The 21,395-nt window shown below is 31.7% G+C and overlaps 1 protein-coding gene across 1 annotated transcript; it reads right to left on the bottom strand.

Annotated features, from left to right (window-relative positions):
* Positions 1-5,667: 5,667 nt before the first annotated feature.
* LOC149561858 (cell number regulator 10-like) lies at positions 5,668-6,747 on the bottom strand. Its single transcript, XM_089827915.1, has 4 exons — positions 6,498-6,747; positions 6,343-6,414; positions 5,937-6,146; positions 5,668-5,723 (listed from the first exon to the last, which is right to left on the bottom strand). The coding sequence occupies exons 1-4, from the start codon at positions 6,745-6,747 to the stop codon at positions 5,668-5,670; spliced, it is 588 nt and encodes a 195-aa protein (XP_089684041.1).
* Between the last annotated feature and the right edge of the window lie 14,648 nt (positions 6,748-21,395).

The following is a 21,395-nucleotide window of genomic DNA, read 5'->3' as shown; positions in this document are numbered from 1 at the left end:
AGGACCAACGTTTGCAAAGGATAGTGAGTGCACATCTATGGGTGAGAAGAAATATCGACGATGACATGGATATTCCTCTAAAACAATATAGGGAATGACCAACAAAGAAAAAAAGAAAAAAAAAATGATTCATGTGAACTTATGTAACTTATTTGATAATGACTAATGTTTATGTATAGATGTTTTATTTATGTTCTATAAAATATTCATGTGAATGTTCTAATGAATCTTATGTTTCAATGTTAATGTGAATGTTCTAATAAAACTAATGTGTTAGTGAATGTTGTCATGTGATAATTCTTGAATGTTACATTTTATTAATAGAATGAATGAATTTTAGATGTTACCAGGGAATGTAGATGTTTGCGGGGGGAGGGTGTTGCAAGGGAGGGAAATGAGCTTCCACCATCATGTGGTTGTACTTGATTAGTAGAGAACATTAAACTATTCTCGAAAACAAATGAAGGTGAACATTAACCTATGATTGCATGACAACTAATAGTGTGAATCTCTTAGTTTCAAGCAATGCAGAAGGACGTCATAGTCAAACTCATTTATTGATGAAATTTAGTTGCAGTGTATGAAGTATTTGAAAGAATGGCTTTCTATGGGATTCCCTCAAATTATTCCTCTAAGATATTATATTATATCTATTTATCTGCAATCATGTTTGATTGCATTTGATAACTTTTGTTGTAAATTGGGAGACATAAAGAATAATATGAACAGTGGAAAGAAATGATATTAGATAATTCTAAAGAATACATTGATTTGTGAACTATTCTCATTATTTCTTTTGAGTGGTGATATGTTGAATAATATTATAGGGAGGAAGCAGAGGATCCTAAAGTATGGTCAAAGATTTGTCTTCAAAACATGGCCAAATTAGCAAAGGAGCCCACCACAATACATCGTGTACTTGAACCTTTGTTTCATTTTTTTGATAGTGGGAAACACTAGTCCCTTTAGAATGGACTCACATTATTTGTTTTATATGAAATGAAATGCCTAATGGAGAAAGTAGGTAACATGTATATTTTAGTTACTATTTCCAAATACCATGTTCACCTTTTTATTTTAATATTTTATAATATTTCATGCTTTTCTACTGATCAATTTGCAGGTCATTGTAAGGTTTTCACAGATCACATTTCCTGTCAAATAACAACACCACAATGACCACTCTTCAATTATAAATGCCCAAGTTATGTGTTGAGAAAAAAATATAGATCTAAATTGGGTTTTGAAATTTGTTTTACATCTTTTCAATTTGAATATAATCAAAAGATTAACACATTAGGAAAATTTAGAATCTAGTTTCTTACCCATAATAAAGGGCATACTTCTCCATCCACCATTATAAGACTCTTTCTTTTGCACAACATAATCCTTATAATTTCTTGGACATGATTCTTCCTACACTCTCAATAGGGACAACTACACTAATATATCGATTGGGTCCATTACAAAGAATCTTCTTCTTGGGTATATAAAGATAGATATTACACTTCAATTCATGAACAAATCATTAATATTCTTATCAAAAAGTTGGATTACTAAATGCAATTTGATATATTCATGCAAACTAAACTATTACACAATCTAATTGAGAAATAACACTACTCAATCAGTACCCATAATTTATATATGTACAATCTAGAACAACCACCATTCAACCTTTAAAATTCTGAATTTGGTTGATGACATTGCTAAATCAACTTTTGTGATTGTTATTCTCAAATTATTGCTACTTATTTTGAACATCAAACTCAATGCAACAAAATCGCCTTGTCAAGGTTTTGTGAAGAAACATATTTATACATATAAACAACTATCATGTTAAAATTCATCTCTCTCTCTCTCTCTCTCTCTCTCTCTCTCTCTCTCTCTCTCTCTCTCTCTCTCTCTCTCTCTCTCTCTCTCTTTGTGTGGGGTTATCATATCAAAATCCATTCCTGTATATATGAACATATTTTAATATATATAAAAACAACTATCATGTTGACATCCATTCTTGTATATAGGGGCATGAAAGAACATGGCCATTGGAAGACCTGCATTTGATAAATACTTTGTATGTAGGTGCTTGTCTTTATGTCTTCTCTCTCTATAGATGAAATTCATTTATTTTTGTAGGATTTTTAAAGGATTTGGACTGAATTTTCATATAGATTATGGTAAGAATGGTAGTAAAATCGCTTTAATTAAGAAATTATAAATGTTTAGTATCATAGTGTCTTCCATGGATTTTTTAAAATTAAAATTAATAACTATAGTATGAGATGTAAAGAAGCTTTAGCTATGTGTTATATTATTAATATATCTTTTTAATATCTTATAACATATGATTGTTTTTTAGGAAATATTTAAGTTCAGTACAACATATATCTATGATCTTGAAGAAGAGATACATAACATTGTAGATGTGCCCTTTCCATATGATAATTTAGACATTTTCAATCCTTGGGATACCACTTTCTCCATTGGCTAAGTACTAAAATAAGAGTATTGCATTCTGATTAATTTTTGTGATCTAATTTCAATTAACCTAGATATTGAATATTAGTTTGATTTGTGTTCTATTCAATGAGCCTTGTCACAACATAGTAATTTAGAGATGGAATATACATGCTTACAGAGTTCAAATCTTAGAAACCATAGGGATAGCCACACTAATAGAAGATGCAACCAAAACCATATGAGAAAGAGGAACCTCCAAGCAAGAAATGAACAAGGAAGACACACATCCACCATTGAAACACAAACATGTGGAGTGGAAATGAAATCACAAGGACCAAGGAAAGGAGCTCCAATGACACCATCAACAACAACAAGAGGAACTCAAACCGTGACAGAAACAACTGGGACAATTGGAATGGGTTCTTGAATAACATGATCTTCTAAATAATGTTGTGAGTTATTAAGAATGATTTTAAGATCATACTCACAATATGTTAGTATATTTAGTACCTCAGATATATTTAGAAGAAAATAGTTTAAAGTAGACCTTGTGCAATTGAGGATGTTTGCAATATTAGGTAGACTTGCAGGAGAGCAAATGAAGTATGCTTTAGAAGGAGGAAATTTTTGCTACATGAATGAAGTTGAACCACATTGAAAGGACCTTATAAAGGCAATGTTAAGCAATAAAAAGGCATGGTAAATCCCTTGGGAGATGTGTAGATCAGTAAATAAAACACAATATCTCATTATGTGTCAAGACATGAGATACAAAAAACATTGAATGGTAACATAAGGAAAACATCTAAAGAACATGTTACACTACAAATATTTCACTCAACTCTTGATGATACACCCATGGCTAAGCAACCAATTAAAGCATACCTTTTATAAAGAGAATGATGAAAAAAAACTAAGTGTCCTATACATTTTAGTATGTTGTTCAGACCTACACCTCATGTTTAATAAAGACAAGGATGAAAAAAAAAGTTGTCTTCTTTGTTAGAAATACATTTTACTATGTTGATCACATGTGTACACTGTTTAGCATACGTCTTGCAGATTCCTCTTTGGACCCTCTCATGAAGATTGTGTTTGAAATTCTTCTAAGTTGTCTGATTGATATTGCTTCTGCTCAAGCATTTCACAGATAGTGTTGCATTTTCATTTTCTTTTTATATTATGTAGATGAGAAGCCCAACATCGTGATTATTTCTCCATGCAGGAAGCCATGGATTTAACATACATTTTGTGTGCAACATTAGTTTATTGAGGACTTGACATGAAAACAAGTGGACTACCACCAAATGACCACTTGGAAACATTTGTCCCTGGCACAAATTTCAAAATTAGATTTCTCATTTGACCATTTCCCTTACAAAGATATATTTTGTCAAATATTGGAGGCACAACAATTATAGAAAGCTATGGTTGCCAATTTGAATCCATGGGTGCAAGAATTTATTCCTCCTATAGTACAGTACATGACTCTCCCTCCATGCCCATAGACTTTCCAAATTGCCCTTCCAATAGTGAATGCAACCTCACTGATATCATACAATATTGTTCTAGCTCCATTCCAACCATAGATAAATTATGTTCCACACATCATGAATTATATTCCAGCAATCTCTCCACTAATTTTCCCTCTCATGGGTTGCCTTGTTCCTTTTCCTCCCATAAATACTCCCTTTCCTAGTGGAAGAATAGTGGAACCATCTAATTCTTTGCCCACTTTTTTGGATTTCCCTTCTCATGAGTAGCAAGGTTTGAAGAGTCCTCCTCCACAACATCATTGTCTTCATCTACATATTTTATGAGAAACAAGGTGCATGGACTTTTAACGGAAGCAAAATGATAGAAGGAATTCACAAACAAAATTGGACGTCATAAAGCCAAATTTCACTTCCTCTTCCAGCAACCACAAAGCCTAAAATTGAATGAAGTGGATATTTTGGAATGGTTGCATATTGAATTTTTTTAAAAAATATTCTAGCAAGCCATCGTAATTGTGATGGCTTGGCCTAACAGATCATTGTCACACCAGCAACATTGCAGTCTTATACCCATCACAACTATGATAGATAAATCTGATGGATAGTCATCGCACCCACGATACTATTGTCACAATCTATCTCACTTGCGAAAACCTTTCAAATGGATGACTATCAGGCATACAACAAGGGCATCGCGAGAGAAGGCTGAAAATGTTGGATGTCGTAATTGTGACAATGGCCTGTCACAATTATGACAATGTAACGATGAACTCTTGGCCTTGCCTTTTGTCAAATTGCGACACCAAAAGCTATCACAATTGTGAAAATCGAGATTTTCATCACAATTTGCAACTCCAAAAGTCTAACGTGACTAGAGCCAATTCTTGGTACTATCGCTTGGGCAACAAGCAACCTTTGCAATTGCAACGGCCTGCCCTTGCAATTCGGGTCCAAATGTAGTAGTGGAAATTTTTTAATTTGATGGTATATAAGGAGATCAAAAGTGGCTGTTGGAATATTAGATTAGTCCAGATAAAGATAAGATACATATATGTATAATTTGCAGACTAGTTTATAGAGTACAAGGAGCTTGTCTAAAATTTTCAACTTAAGAATACATTGCAACTTAAGCCATAAGAAAATCATCACAAATTTTAAGAAACAAAAACTAACAAACGAATTTGACAATTTTAAATACTTGGAAGTAATCTTACAGGAAAAAAAGTGCAGAAAACATATACTACTAAAACTGACATGTTTTACACATTTCTTAAGCTCACAAAATAAAAAAGATAAAACAAGAGTAAGCTAAAGAATAATACTCACAACTCACAAGTACTCAGAATTTGTAAACTGCAATGCATAAATAAAACTACATCACAAATAAAATAAAACTATTTAATTCATAACTAGTTACTTTACAATTCAAAGTAAAAGAATCACATCGTTCCTTACGAAGTCCATAGAAAACATCCAAGATCATGGTCTTAAAATCATGTTTTGTCCAAATTAAATCAGACATCAGACGACTAACACAAAATCTACAAATTTAGAGAGATGTGACTAAACTGCCTTATTTAAAGATACTCTAAAGTCCGAACCAAGATAGATAAGCTCATGAAACATAAATCCAATCTGCCTGAGCAAATTGAAGTTTTTTCTGAAGCTTTTTTTTCTATAAGTGAACAAATTGGGTGGACATTCAAGATTCTTATTTGAACATGCCTTCAACCACATGGAGAGCAGCCACCACCTCATTAGCAGATGCTACAAATCAAGATAAACATTAAGCAACCTTCTCTATCAAAAGATATGAAAATATTGGTGAATTTTACATTAAACTAAATTAATTTATTAAAACTTTCTAAAATTAACCAATTGACTTAGCCACTAATTATATTACCCAATTTCATATACGCTTTAAGAGTGAATTAAGCTTAAACTAGACCCCAAAAATAAAGAAAAAAAATGACATGGTACCATTAGGTATCTTGGAGGTTCTAATATCGATTTCCCTGGCTTCTTGAGAGAGGGCACAACACCCACAACACATATGAACACAACAATCTCCACATGGTTCCTCTGGCAGATTATATTTCTGCCTTAGTTTCCTCCTATATCCACATGTATACAAGCATGACACTCCAAACATGCTCAAAATAACATACACACAGCCTTGTGCACAACAGCCTGCAATTCATACATATTCCACCATTAAACCACAATTCAAAGAAAAGTCAGACTCTCTATTGAAAGTACGGGTTACAAAATTAGGTTTTGTATTGAAAGCATGAGTTAAGAAATCTGATTTTGTATTAATGTAATTGAGGCAATCTGATTTTGTATTGAAGTATATGAAGTAGAATAGAGTATATATGTAAATGACTTGTATCGTTGTTCTCTGCATACTCAGCCACCCTTCCAAACGTAACACATGGTAAGAAAGTTGTCACACAACCTGCACAAATTAAATACCCATCTCACAAATATCACAAAAAATATGAATAGAATAGAATTTCAGGATTTCAGGACTTTTCTTACAGACAAAGATGCAATTTTTACTCACAAACAGAGAAGTCTTCGAAGCATCCACAGAGGCCGGTTGACCACTACATTCTGTGATACAATTGAAATTTTGATTGAGGCGATTTGGGCATTGTTTGTAAGCTCTAGCGAGGCATTTTAAAGCTATTTTTTTCATCCAGTCAACTTCATCTGGGCGGAGATTTTCATTAGCTGTGGAGGTATATGAAGCTGTTATAAATTCTCTTTTGTTGGAGAAAACAGTCATCACCTCATTTACTATGTTGAATTTGGAATTATTTTTCAAAACATTATTGTTTGATCGAGATAGGGAACATCAAGGTGTGTTTGAGTTGAGTTACTTTTATAATCTCCTTAGGAATTTTGTAAAGAAAAAAATAAATATATGAAGCTATTATAAATTCTCTTTTGTTGGAGAAAACAGTGATCATTTACTATTTTGAATTTGGAATTATTGTTCAAAACAATATTCTTTGATCAAGATAGGGAACATCAAGGTGTGTTTGAGTTGAGTTACTTTTATAATCTTCTTAGAAACTTTGTAAAGAAAAAAATACATATATGAAGCTGTTATAAATTCTCTTTTGTTGGAGAAAACAGTGATCACTTCGTTTATTATGTTGAATTTGGAATTATTGTTCAAAACATTATTCTTTGATCAAGATAGGGAACATCAAGGTGTGTTTGAGTCGAGTTACTTTTATAATCTTCTTAGGAATTTTGTAAAGAAAAAAATACAAAATTGTTGTCCCCAATTATATGTATGCAATCAATATTATGCATGTCTCCTCTATTGTAAGCTTCATATCAACCATCACCTTTTTCCCTTCTTCATTTTTTTAACTATCAATTCTAAGAATATATGTTTTCTAATAGTTGCATCATTTATTAGATATGAATCTATTTTTACATTTATGTAATTGATTTTTATGCTTTTAGTATTTTCAAATATGTAATATATCTTTTCAAGTTTTATTTATATGTTTTCTTATGCTTTTTTTGGCTAAAGAATGTAATGAAAAGGACATTTAATTATAGATGTACATTGAACAATTTAAATATGGGGATCCATCCCTCCCTTAAATCCCTCTTTTTCCATCAAGAAATGTGATATCCCTATTCTATATTTGGGTTGTTGCAATTTTGATATATCCAAGAATTTGATACTATTAGTTCTTATATTGTTAAACATCATTTGATAACTAGCATTTCTAAATACTATATGTATAATATATCTTTTGAACTTTTATTCATATGTTTTTCTAGACTTTTTTGTTAAAGAACGTAGTGAGAAGGACATCTCCATCTAATTAGAGATGTATTGAACAATTTAAATATGGGGATCCATCCCTCTCTTAAATCTCTCTTTCTCCGTCAAGGAATGTGACACCCCTATTCTATATTTGGAATGTTGTAATTTTGATATATCCAATAATTTAATATTATTAGTTCTTATATTGTTAGACATCATTTGGTAACTAGCATTTCTAAGTACTATTATATCTTTTGAACTTTTATTCATATTTTTTTTTAATGCTTTTTTGCTAAAGAATGTAGTGAGAAGGACATATAATTATAGATGTATTGAACAATTTAAATATGGGGATCCATCTCTCCCTTAAATCCCTCTTTCTCCATTGAGGAATGTGACATCCCTATTCTATATACATCCCTATTCTATATTTGGAATGTTGCAATTTTGATATATCCAAAAATTTGATATTATTAGTTCTTATATTATTAGACATCATTTGATAACTAGCATTTTTAAGAACTATATGTATAATATATCACAAGACCCTCTTTCTCATAGTCATCCCCAAATTGAAGCTCTTTTTTAGTCTAGGAAACTCTCCTAACCTCCCCCATATTACACTAATTTAAACTTACAATTACATTCTATTAAAATTTAGATAAATTATTCGTTAATAAAATTGATATAACATACAATAAGAAACATAAAAATTTAAAATATTAGACATTAATAATTTTCTTTTCTTAAATAATTTATATTTAGCAATGACTGATGCTCCTGGTGCACAACATTTGAACACTCAGTGAAAGGCATGTCTTACATGTCTCACAATGGCTGTCTAGTTGACCACTACTTTACAAAACCTAGCTAAGCCTCTTCTTCCTCATTTGCTCTACTAGATTTGTCTTTCGATATTTGGTCAATGGCATCTGCAAGGTAAGTTCTACATCAATTGCTTATGGGGAATGGTTTCATTTATATGATTCTTAGATTAGTTTTTCAGAGTTGTAAGCCATTTTCTATTGTTACATATGTCATCAGTGGCTTTTAAAAATAGGATGCGCTAGAAATCAAATCCTATCAATAAATGGATTACTGGACACGGTGATTATTTTGGGCTTATGGCTGATCTTGAGCAAAAGCATTGATGGTTGTGGAGTAGAGTGAATTAGTGTGAGTATGGTTGATATTATGTATTATTTGAGTGGAGATGAGTATTTCAAAATCATAGATCTAATGAGTGGGTACCATTAGATTTGTATCAGAGAAGGTGATGACTGGAAGACTGCTTTCAAGACCAAAGAAGGACTGCACAAGTGGCTAGTCATGTCTTTTGGGCTAACCAGTGCACTGAGCACTTTCATGCAACTCATGAATGAGGTACTGAAGGAGTTTCTGGGTAATTTTTTTCTCTATTTACCTAGATGATAAATTTATCTTTAGTAAGACATTGGAGGAGCATTTTATTCATATTCGCAAGGTGTTTGATAAGTTGATGGAAGAAATGTTGTTGATAAACCTAAAGAAGTATAGTTTTGTAAAGAAGGAGTTGGTGTACTTGGGATTTGTAGTCTCAACAAAAGGTCTAAAAATAGATCAAGAGAAAGTGAAGGCTATCCTTGAATGGCCTACTCTAAGGAGTCCAACAGAGGCAAGATCTTTTTATAGACTGGCTAATTTTTATAGAAAGTTAATAAGAGGTTTTAGTAGCATTTGTGGACCCTTGACTGAAACAATAAGAGAGGATAACAAAAAGTTTAAATGGACTATAGGAGAAGATAAGAATTTTAATCTATTAAAATAGAAAGTTACTAAGCATCGTGTTTTAACACTTCCTAATTTTAGCAAGGTGTTTTAAGTAGATTGTGATGCTAGTGGTACTGCAATAGGAGCTATTATGAGCCAAGAAGGTAGACCTATTGCTTATTTTAGTGAGAAGTTGAATGATGAAAAAAGAAAATATTTAGTTTATGATCAATAATTTTGTGCTATAGTTTAAGCATTGAAGAATTGGAGACACTATCTTCTTCCTAAGAATTTTGATTTGTATACTGATCATCAAGCTTTGCAATATTTGAATAATCAAGAAAAATTGAACCAAAGGCATTTGAAGTGGGTTGAGTTTTTGCAGAGGTATACACTTATTTTGAAACATAGGAGTGAGAAGTCTAAGAGAGTTACTGATGCTCTTAGTAGAAGACTACTTTTGTTGACAGAAATGCAGATAGAGGTGTTTGGGTTCAAGGTACTTGATAGTTTGTATCTAGATTATCCTAATTTTAGTGAAGTGTGGAAGGCTTATACACAGAACATGTTACACTTGATAGGACAAAGTGGTTGGATTTCATGATCCAAGATATTATGTTGTTCAAAGGAAGCCAGTTGTACATTCCTAAAAGTTTAATGAGAAAGAATCTCATTAAGGAGAAGCCTAGTGGAGGATTGGCTGGACATTTTGGTAGAAATAAATTCATAGCATTGGTTGTTGAAAATTATTACTAGCCACAATTGTAGCAAGATGTGTAGAAATTTGTACAAAGTTGTAGAGTATGTCAAATGGCAAAAGGAGTAAAGAAGAATGTAGGGTTGTATCAACCATTACCTATACCAAAGAAGCTATAGGAGGATATTAGCATGGATTTTATTCTTGGATTACCAAAGACACAATGTGGGCATGATCCTATTTTTGTGGTGGTTGACAGGTTTTCAAAGATGACACATTTTATTGTGATGTTATTCATGTGGTAGAGTTGTTTTTCAGAGAAGTGGTGAGACTACATGGTGTGCCAAAGATTATAGTTTTAGATTGAGATACCAATTTTTTTGGATATTTCTGGCATACATTATGGAAGAAGTTGAAGACAGATTTGAAGTTCAGTTCATCACATCATCCACAGAGTGATGGACAGATGGAAGCTATGAATCATAGTTTGGAAAACTTGTTGAGATGCTTGGTTGGAGATAAACCAAAAGGATGGGATATGATTTTACCACAGAAAAAAATTGCATATAATAATTATGTCAATAGGAGTACTAGTAAATCACCATTCCAGATTGTATATAGGAGTAGTCATAGAAATGCTTCTAAATTGAGGTAGTTGGATAAAGGAAAGATAAGTAGTACTGAAGTAAAATATTTTGTTGAACATTTGAAGAACATCCATGAAGAGGTGAGGAAGCACATCATAAAGATGAATACAGTATAAGGCTAAGGCTGATGTGAAAAGGAGGTATAAGGAATTTCATATTGGAGATGAAGCCATGGTTCAGTTTGGAAAGAAGTGTTTTCTAGTGGTAACATATAATAAGTTGAAGATGAAGAAGTTTGGACCATGCAAGATAGTGAAAAGGCATGATTCTGGAAATGCCTATAAAGTGGAGTTTCTTGCTAAATTGAATATTTCACCAGTATTTAATATTTTAGATTTGATAGAGTATTATGAAGGAGGTGATGGAGATGAAGTTGCAAAAGTGCAGTGGAGTATTCCAACAACTAGTTCGGCTACAAAGGAGATTGAGGAGATACTAGATAGTTGTATTGGCAAAAGTACCATGAACAGAGCTTATGAGAAATATCTGGTCAAATGGAAAGGGAGGCTAGTTAAGGATTCATCATAGCTAGCTAAAGAGGAGGTTAACCATCTTGGTTTTCCTCTAAACACCTGAGATATGATAGGGTCACTTCTCAAATTACCTCAGGTGTTTGATGTGGGAGCATCATGGGTGTAAGAGCAATCTTGCATCACCCAAAAATATTTTATTTTTAGTCTTTTCTATTTTAATAAGGACTAGTAGACAAGGTGCTTACTATTTATGAAAACTTTCTATTTTTAGTAAGTTTTTCATATGAGCTTGGAATGTTCTCATTTTAGAGTTATAAGCCTACCATAAAAATCACATTTCTCCAGCTTAAGTATCAGAGAAGTTATTGTACATTTTTTATGGAAAAATTTGTAGAAAAATCTTTAGGCTCACCATTGGAGGCCTTAGAGTGCCCGAATGAGGTTTAAAAACTTGACAAAAGGGTGCTTACATAGTTTTGGGCCTGTAGATTAGAAACTAACATTTTCGAAAAGTGGTTATAATAACCAATCAGAGAAACGGTTCGAGAGTTATGACCTTCTAAAGTTGGACTACCCGAAATATCTAAAATTATTATAGATCATAGCTTGTCTTGTAGATTTAATATAATGAAGGCACCCATGTGGGTTAGCATATGTTACTTGTGAATTATGTAATACCACATTTGTAGTGCAAATAAGAAGTCCATATTTTGTTCTCGCATTTGTTATTGTTTCTTTGTTTATGTTATGAGTTTATAGTATTAAGGGGAGCACCCTTCATTAATTTTAAAATTGAATTACATTCTATTTTTCAAATTTAAATTACTCTACGAATCTAAAACTAAAATCTAGGTATATGGAGAATCTTTCTAAGGCATATAAAATCTTTCAAATATTTCTGGGAAATGTATAATGAATATTTTTATTTGATTTTTGTTAAAACTTGTAGGTATAATAATTTATTTAAAATAAATTGTGATTTTTATTTATTTTTAAATGAATAATTAATTAATGTTAAAATTAGTGTATAGCTAAATCCTAGATAGAACTCCCAAAAAAAATTAGATGGTATTTATTTTTCTTACATATTGAATATAAATCAAATTCAAACTAACAATTACAATCACCATCTAAACAAGTGATATACAAATTTAATAATGCCTTAAATTAAGGATATGCATTCTTCCATCCTGTTAGAAACAAAATTTACAAAGAACTTGCAAAAGTCCGCACTTTTATGCTTTATTACTTTGCATTAGAAAAGTTCCCTTTGAATTGAACTACATAAAGTTCCCACTAAATTGAATTACATATGATCTATAAACTCGTCTATTGATCAACAAATAGGAGTGAGAATTTCAAACACAAATAAACTAACATATGGTCTATGGTCTTTAAACTGGTTTGCTTGTTCTTATTTTACTTATGTTTTGTACGTATGTAATTTTAAACTAATAGAAATACTAAAGTTTTTAAGATGACTTTGATTACACTCTAAAGTGGATGCTACCATTCAAAACTAGCAATGTGTATCACAATAACCATTGCTATTAGAAGAAAAAGAAAGAAACCGTGATGATCAGAAATTTTTAATGTGCCAAAAGGATGGAGTAAGAGAATTTAATGTGAAGGCTACAACATGTAAAACTGTTTCTGATAAATGGAATGACACATGAGTCAAAATACATTGTTTCTATAGATCGAATATACAAAGAAAGGAATTAGCTTAACGTCTACACGAGATGTAGTTTTATCCATGAGTAAACTTGGTTGTGCATAAATCAAAAATTGTGGGTACTATAATAAAATGATATTCTTGATAGTAATCTATCTGTTGTTGCAGCAAAATACAAACATACTTAATATTAATATTAGATCTAAACCAAATAGAAACAATAGAAAGCATATTCTTTTTCCTTGAAATGTAAGCAACATGTAGAGCCGCACTTTTATTGATAGTGAATGTCTAGCATAATTTTCAATGTCTAGAGATTTCACAAGAATAGAGATCCATTTTAAGAAGTTACATCCATGACAAAACTAATTTCGTTGTTTATTATACAGAACACAAAAATATCTAGAAAAATAGGGTAAAGCTGTTTGAGTACACAGAAATGAACAAACATTTAATGAAGAAGAAAATGTGTGTATTCATCTACAACTAGTAAGTCGACAATGTCGTACACAATTGGAAGTTCTAATAAATTATTAAAAAGCAACGAACACCGCCACAATGGCAATTTTCTTCGTACAAATCCTTGTAAAATGTGAACAAGTGAACTTGATCATGGTTTTCTACAAGGGAAGGGTCATCCTAAAGGAGATAAAACCAACTGGGTCATGCATGAATATCGCCTAGAGTGAAAATTCTCACACCACCACCTTCCCAAAATTGCAAGCTAAATTAGACAAAAACTAGTAGAAGAATACGTAAATTTTCTTTGAAACCCCAAAAAGGGCTTTCCATGCATATTTACCTCCAACAGATCACATAAGTGGATCTAGAAGATCAACGTGCAAGAAGCTTAGTATGGACAGAAACAATTCATTTCTACTTTCATTGAGTGACTTCATTTGAACAAAACCCCATACTAAGCAGCTTAATTCAACGAAACTAAAGATTAAAATCCATTGAAATGAATTGATCTAAAGCCACTTACCCAAAATGTAAATGCTCCAAACAGCTGTAGCTCTGAGAAAATACACAAAGTCTAATAAACCCCACGGTGAGTAGAAGGGAAAGGTAAAAACAAGTTCAGAGGAAATGTTTAGATACAACCAACAAGAGGAGGGAAAAATTAGAGAAACTAATAGATAATTTCTTTAATTTATGTAGAAATGAATTTATTAAAAATAAAATGGAATGAAAAGAAATTAATATTATTCTAAAAGAATCAGAAAGCAGCCCAAAATTACCTAAAATAGTTTTTGATAATTAAGGTTGACAATTTTCCTATAAGAAATTGTAAAAATTACGAGAAAAGCTTCCACATATAAGCCTATCGGCTTAGAAAAAATCAATGACAAATTCTATGTGGTGGCATCTACAACTGGAAGCCACTTTAAGACTTCAGAGATTGAAAGTGCATGCATCTAATCTGATTCCCTCTTTTCAACGTTACATCCATGTGGCTTACTTCTTGCTTGCATAAGTTTTGCATGCATTTATTCCCATAATTTTAAGGACAGCTTAAACATCACACATTAAGGCTTGATTACTATACTAAAAATGTTAAATAGACAAACTTGACTTATTTTTCCAAGCTTAACATCAGTTTCTGAGTGCAAACTAAACTTCCTCACATAATAGTGTATGAACTAATTAAACACAAATATTATGCACTCTTTATGTCATGTTTCTGAAATGTGCAAAATATTTTAAAGTACAAGGTTTAATTTCTTTCAATTCTAACAATAATTATCATTTTTTCAGAGAATTGGACAAATTACAAATTTAGTTAAAGGATTAACTCACAATTGATGTTGGTTATGTAATGCAGTGTTTTTTAAAATGAAAAATAAACAAATATAGAACCGTGTACTTCGAAAGTCCCAATGATTACTTACACATTTTAAATCACCTTTCAAATCAATTATCACTATACCAAAATATCAAAAAAAAAAAGAAACAAAATATTGTAAGGAATGGTCTGGTGACTATAACTATATTATCAAAGAGTTGGGATACACAAGTGGTGTATCTCATATAAGAGACAATATTTCTTTGAGTGTTTTCATTAAAGGATAGCTTCAAATAATTGTTCAACATAAGGAGAGTTAGAAAGTAAGAAGGGTCAGTTATCTAGTAGAGAAAGAATACAAAATAATCTTATTTTTATTTACTAATTAATTTAATATGTTAGATTAATCTCAAAATAATTGTTCTTAATGTGTGATGGACCACTTTAAATCATTATATACTAAGAAAAAAATTAAACTTTAGAAATTTATTTAGTGGGCAATTCATTACTCAATTTTACTTTATAGAAATGTGAACAAAAATAATATATTTCAAAATGTTCAAAATGAAACAACGTTAGATTTTATCTAATAACTAAAGTTAAGTTTGAATTGATATCAAATTCATAAATAATAAACAACCTTGCTCTATAACATATAAAATGACAAAAGCCTCCATATAATTATTCATATGAAGACCCTTACACATTGAAAGATAAACTAAACCATCTCTAGACTTATTACTTATCTCTTCAAAAGAATGCTCACATAACAGGAAAGTAGAACCGATTGTCCCTGTTACAAATCAAAACTCTTATAGGAAATTTGTCAGTTTGGTGGTGTATAAGGCTCCAAGGTGGTTGTTGGAATATTAGATTAGTCTGATGAAGATAACATAAATGTTCATATAATATTCACAACTAGATAAGTACTCAAAATTTGTAAATTTCAATGCATAAATGTAACTATGTCGCAAATAAAATTAAAACTATTTAATTCATATAATCACATCAGTCCTTACGAAGTCCATAGAAAACATCCAAGATCATGGTCTTAAAATCATGGTTTGCCCAAATTAAATCAGAAATTAGATGACTAAACAAAATCTATAAATTTAGAGAGATATGACTATACTGCCTTATTTAAAGATACTCTAAAGTCTAAACCAAGACAAAAATAAGCTCAAGAAACATAAATCCAATATGGCTGAGCAAATTGAAGTCTTTTTTGAAACTTTTTTTCTCCCCAATTGAACAAATTGGGTGGACTTATTTGAACATGCCTTTAACCACATGGGGAGCAGCTACCACCTGACTAGCCCACCCTGCAAATCAGGGTAAATTTTAAGCAACGCCCTTCAGAAGAAGATATAAATATATTAGCGAAAAAAATAAAAAGATTTCTATTATTTAATAGAAGAATCTTATATTATTTAAATATTTTTAAAACTAAATTGTATAAAAATATATAGAGATTTTAAATATTTTTAAGAATTAAATAATTTACTAAAATTTTCTTTAAAATGACATGGTACCTTTAGGTGTATTGGAGGTTCTAATATTGATTTCCCTGGCTTCTTGAGAGAGGGCACAACACCCACAACACATATGAACACAACAATCTCCACATGGTTCCTCTGGCAGATTATATTTCTGCCTTAGTTTTCTCCTATACCCACATGTATACAGGCATGACACTCCAATCATGCTCAAAATAACATACAGACAACCTTGTGCACAACAGCCTGCAATTCACACATATTCCACCATTAGACCACAATTTAAAGAAAAATCAGATTTTCCATTGAAAGTATGGATTACAAAATTAGGTTTTGTATAATCTGATTTTGTATTGATGTATGCATGAAAATCTGATATTGTATTGAAGCATATAAAGTAGAATAGAGGATGTATGTAAATTTCTTGTATCCTTGTTCTCTGCATGCTCAGCCACCCTTCCAAACGTAACACATGGTAAGAAAGTTGTCACACAACCTGCACAAATCAAATACCCATCTCATAAATATATCACAAAAACATGAAATAGAATTTAAGGATTTAATGGCCTTCTTACATACGAAGATGCAATTTTTACTCACAAATAGAGCAGTCTTGGAAGCATCCACAGAGGCCGGTTGACCACTTCATGCTTTGATAGAAATGAAATTTTGATTGAGGCATTGTGTGTAAACTCTATTGAAGCATTTTATAGCATTTTTTCATCAAGTCGACTTCATCTGGGCTGAGATTTCCATGAGCTGTATTGGTATATTCCTGGTATAATAGTTATCCTCTATTGAAGCATTTTATAGCATTTTTTCATCAAGTCGACTTCATCTGGGCTGAGATTTCCATGAGCTGTATTGGTATATTCCTGGTATAATAGTTATCCTTTGTTGGAGAAAACGGTAATCACTTCTTTTACTATGTTGAATTTGGATTATTTCACTCCTTACAAGATTGGATTGGTTTTCTCAAGAGATATTTGGCGGATGTTTTGAGAATTCAAACCAATGATCTTGATCAAGAGAGGGATACATCAAAGTTTGTTTGACCCAGGTCAAGTTACTTTTATAATCTTCTTAAAATTTTGTAAAACAAAATCTACAAAATTGTTGCAACCAATAATATGCATGCCTCGTCCATTTTAAGCTTATGTCAAATATCATTTTTTCCTCTGGTTTCTATCTTCTCTGTTTTTTCAAAATATTTTTTCCCTTATCTTTTCTTTTTCTACGTGGTTCTAATAATTATAAGGGCAGCTCTAGTGTCTACCTTTGGCAGGCCAGAGATAAGTGGATGGTTTAAATATCACATACTAAGATTCATTTAAAGACTAAAAATGTTAAATAGTCAAAGTTGACTAATTTTTTCTAAGTTTAATTTTCTCCTTAATGTGTGATGTTTAAGGATGGCCCGAGGTAAGAGCTTCAGAAGAGGCTAAATAGAGGCTAAATGGTAGGTATGATACCTGGACTTTCTTGTCTGAACCTATTTTGTTCCTATAGCTTGGTTCTTTTGCATGACTTATTGCCATAATGGAGTAGCCATTTCTGAGTCCATGTAGCAACAATAGATTATACATATCCTTTTATAAGGAATTTAGTTCATTCATTAACTATAGATCAAACTATTTCTAGGAAGAGGCATATGGCATTTTTAGGTGACTTCAATCATAAGAAGACTATGGCTATGGAAACCTATGAACTCCGAGGAATGGGAGAAATATTAGAGTATAGCAACAACTCAAGACCAAAAGAGGCCAAATAGTTTAGAAGAATATGAGATGTGGAAATGGCAGAGATGCTCTCAGTATTGGAGTTATTGACTACAATGCACATGCTATTGTAGTGTATCTAAATGGATCTATTCTTGGTTGGTTCATTTTTAAAAAAAAATCATGATAAGCTTCTAGATTTTAACCCTTGGATCATAGTCTTGGGAAATCAATCTCTTGAGAGGATAAACAATTGAGTTTTGCATGCTGAGATTTTTCCAAGTCATATTTAAGGGGGACGGCTTAAACATCACACACTAAGGCTTGATTCCTAGGCTAAAAGTGTTAAATAGTCAAAGTTGACTTATTTTTCCAATCTTAATTTATTCCTTAGTGTGTGATGTTTAAGAGTGACATGTTTAAGGTAGTACTATACTTAATGTAGTACTACATGACAAAAATACATGAATTGTGGGATATGGGTTAAAATTTACAAAAGTGCAATCTAATAAAATGATAAGAAGGTAATTATATCAAATAAAAATGACAGTGAAGTAGGTTTCTACTTTTGGAAAAGATCTCATTTATAAACTACAAGACCAAAAGCCTTTAATGAAGGCACATTATATTCTTGAATATGTTTGTATTGTTAGTTTTAAAACATTGAACTTTTGGTTGATAATCTTGTAAAGAATGTGAAAGTAATGAGGCTAACTTTCTAATAACATAGCCAAGCTACTTGACAATAGAGAAACCAAGTTATTCAGTAAAAGAACACACTAAAATAGTAAATTCAAATAAAAGTTAACATTGTGAACCAGTTGTGTTAACCCACCACATAAACTACGAAAATAAACCTAAAATCATAGAATGAGAATAGAGATTGCTGCTCCATCTTTTCCAAAAAACAAATGTACAATGCAAAAAGATTCAAATGGAGACAATCAAATCATAAGAGGAGGTGTACAATTTCTTACTTGCATGTATTCAAAATGAATTACAACTAGTAATCTAGAAATAAAATTCTAGAGAAAATTATAACTACTATTGTTACAAAAAAGAAAATCTTCGGCACTCAATGGTTGTATAATAAGTTAAGATTCTATGAGCTTTATAATAGTCTGGAGAAATCATTGTTCTACAGATATAGAAAAAACATTAAGCTACAACTGCTTCTATAAATACGCAATGAGAAACATAGGAAGGTTTCTCTATTTTCTTCTTCTTTTTCTCTTTGCTATTTGCTATCTTCTATCTTCTTCTTCTATCTCTGGAACACTATTGTCTCGCTTATTTATAAGTCAAGAAACTTCATCACTAAGTAATCACTACTACATTTGAACCCAAATTGTGATAGTAGGCCATTGTAATTACGATGGTAACCCGTTGCCCAACTGACGTCAAGAGGAATTGGCCCCTATCAAACAAGCATCAAACTTTTTCTATTGTAGGTTGTGATGGCAAGGGCTACAATCACAATTGTGATGACCACAAATGTCACAAATTGAGCTAACGATCTAGAAAACTATTCATTTTCATCATCACTAGTGCAAAAAAAATCTCTCTAATACATCATCGCAATTGCGATGTCTATGTGACAAAAATGCTATGGGCCCCATGGTAAGTTGTCAGAAATGTTTGTCACAATTGTGATGGTCATGTGGCAAAAATGTTGTGAGATGGCATGTTGTATTAATTTAAAAAAATTTGGCAACAAGCGTTGAATAGCTATGATGCAGTCATAAGTTAATATTGTCATGGAATCATAGGTTAGTATTGAACTTCACTTGGTTTCAAGAATAGTTTAATATTTTCTACTAGTCAAAGCCAACCATGTGAAGGTGGAAGCTCATTTGGTCCCATTTCCTCCCCCTACCCCCAACATCTAAATTCCCCATTAACATCTAAAATCTTTAAGAAAGGATCAATACAAAAATGGTTCTAGATCTACAAAAGTGACATCATTTTCCCATCTTCTGGTGCATGTCATTTTTCTGTCGCATTCAAAATAAGATTCTGCCACTCTGAATTGAGAATGGTCATGTAGTTTTGTTCAAATGCATTGATAGTAGGCAAAGGTGATAAACCAAAACATGATTACATTTATTTAATAGGTCTATTAAGTTCTTAAAATTATAGACCATCATGAACAATGTTCGTCATGTTCTATAACTTAAAATACTTAATTAAAGATCTCTAACAAAAATGCAAACCTGTTGTGTTTTTCAGCTTTGCCTGATGTTGTATAGATATGAATTGACATTGCATATTGAACTATGATATCCATTTGCATTGCCTAAAACCAAGAGATTCACACAATTAGTTGTCATACAATCATAGGTTAATGTCCAACTTCACTTAGTTTCAAGGATAGAATATTCTCTACTAATTAGGACCAACCACGTGAAGGTGGAAGCTCAATCTCCACACCCCACCCCCCCCGGAAAATATCTAAAGTTTCTAAGAAAGGATCAATCTTTAAACTACTTGAAATATCCTCATCACCTCCTACTACTCTTAAGGGAATTCCATCTCCATTGCTCATGAGAAATTCGTCAAATGGGTACATCTAGGAATATCTTCATGGCCTCCTACATAAAATGAACCCAATATTAGAAAAGGCCCCCGAAGAAATAATAATTCAAGTGAAATAAGCACATGAAAAATGAGAGAGAAAAAGAGGAATCTACTTACCAATAGGCATTTCCATCACATTTGTGGTCATGCTACCTATTGAGTGAGTTTTATTGTTTTTCTTTTGCCAAGATCTCTCTATTTGTATACATACATACATATACACATATATATACATATACATATGTATATATATATGTATATACAATCATACATACATATATAGAGATCACAAGGGCACATACATATATACATACATATACATACATACATACATACATACATACATACATGCGTGCGTGTGTGTATGTGTGTGTGTGTGTGTAGAAAGAGATCTTTTTTAAGGTGCTAAGGGACTTACCTCAATATTCTCCACAAAATAATACAAACTAGGAAAAATGGGTAGATGTCATAAGAAATTTTACAAAAGCATATCATAGCAGATATTTTTAGAAAGAAATGAGCCATAATCTAGTTAAATGGGTCTAGTTGCTGAATAGTTGGGTTGATATATATTTATATTTAATTGGGTTATGGCTTCTACAAGGGAATGAGCCTCGTGATTATGGAATTTACATAGAAGAATAACTTGCTTCTTCAACTCCTTACACTTAACTCTTTACTGAAGCTATTCTTCTAGTAGTAAGAATAGCTACACCAAATTCCTAGGAGCCAATGGCTCCTAAACCTATGCTACATTTTCTAGAGACATGGAAGAAGTTAGTACCAACTTTAGTACTTCATAACATTTTGGATCATATAGTGATG

The sequence above is a fragment of the Cupressus sempervirens genome, chromosome 4, assembly GCF_028749045.1.
Source record: "Cupressus sempervirens isolate cs-2001-9-10 chromosome 4, ASM2874904v1, whole genome shotgun sequence".
NCBI lineage: Eukaryota > Viridiplantae > Streptophyta > Pinopsida > Cupressales > Cupressaceae > Cupressus > Cupressus sempervirens.
This window is presented reverse-complemented; position numbering and strand designations above follow the sequence as displayed.

What these genes read in the sequence shown, in the direction of transcription:
- LOC149561858 (XM_089827915.1), bottom strand. Translation starts at nt 6,747, where the DNA reads ATGACTGTTTTCTCCAACAAAAGAGAATTTATAACAGCTTCATATACC. An exon ending in TAAAAATTGCATCTTTGTCT is followed by an intron (nt 6,415 to 6,497) that starts GTAAGAAAAGTC and finishes TAATTTGTGCAG; the next exon opens with GTTGTGTGACAACTTTCTTA. An exon ending in TGCAGAGAACAACGATACAA is followed by an intron (nt 6,147 to 6,342) that starts GTCATTTACATA and finishes TATGAATTGCAG; the next exon opens with GCTGTTGTGCACAAGGCTGT.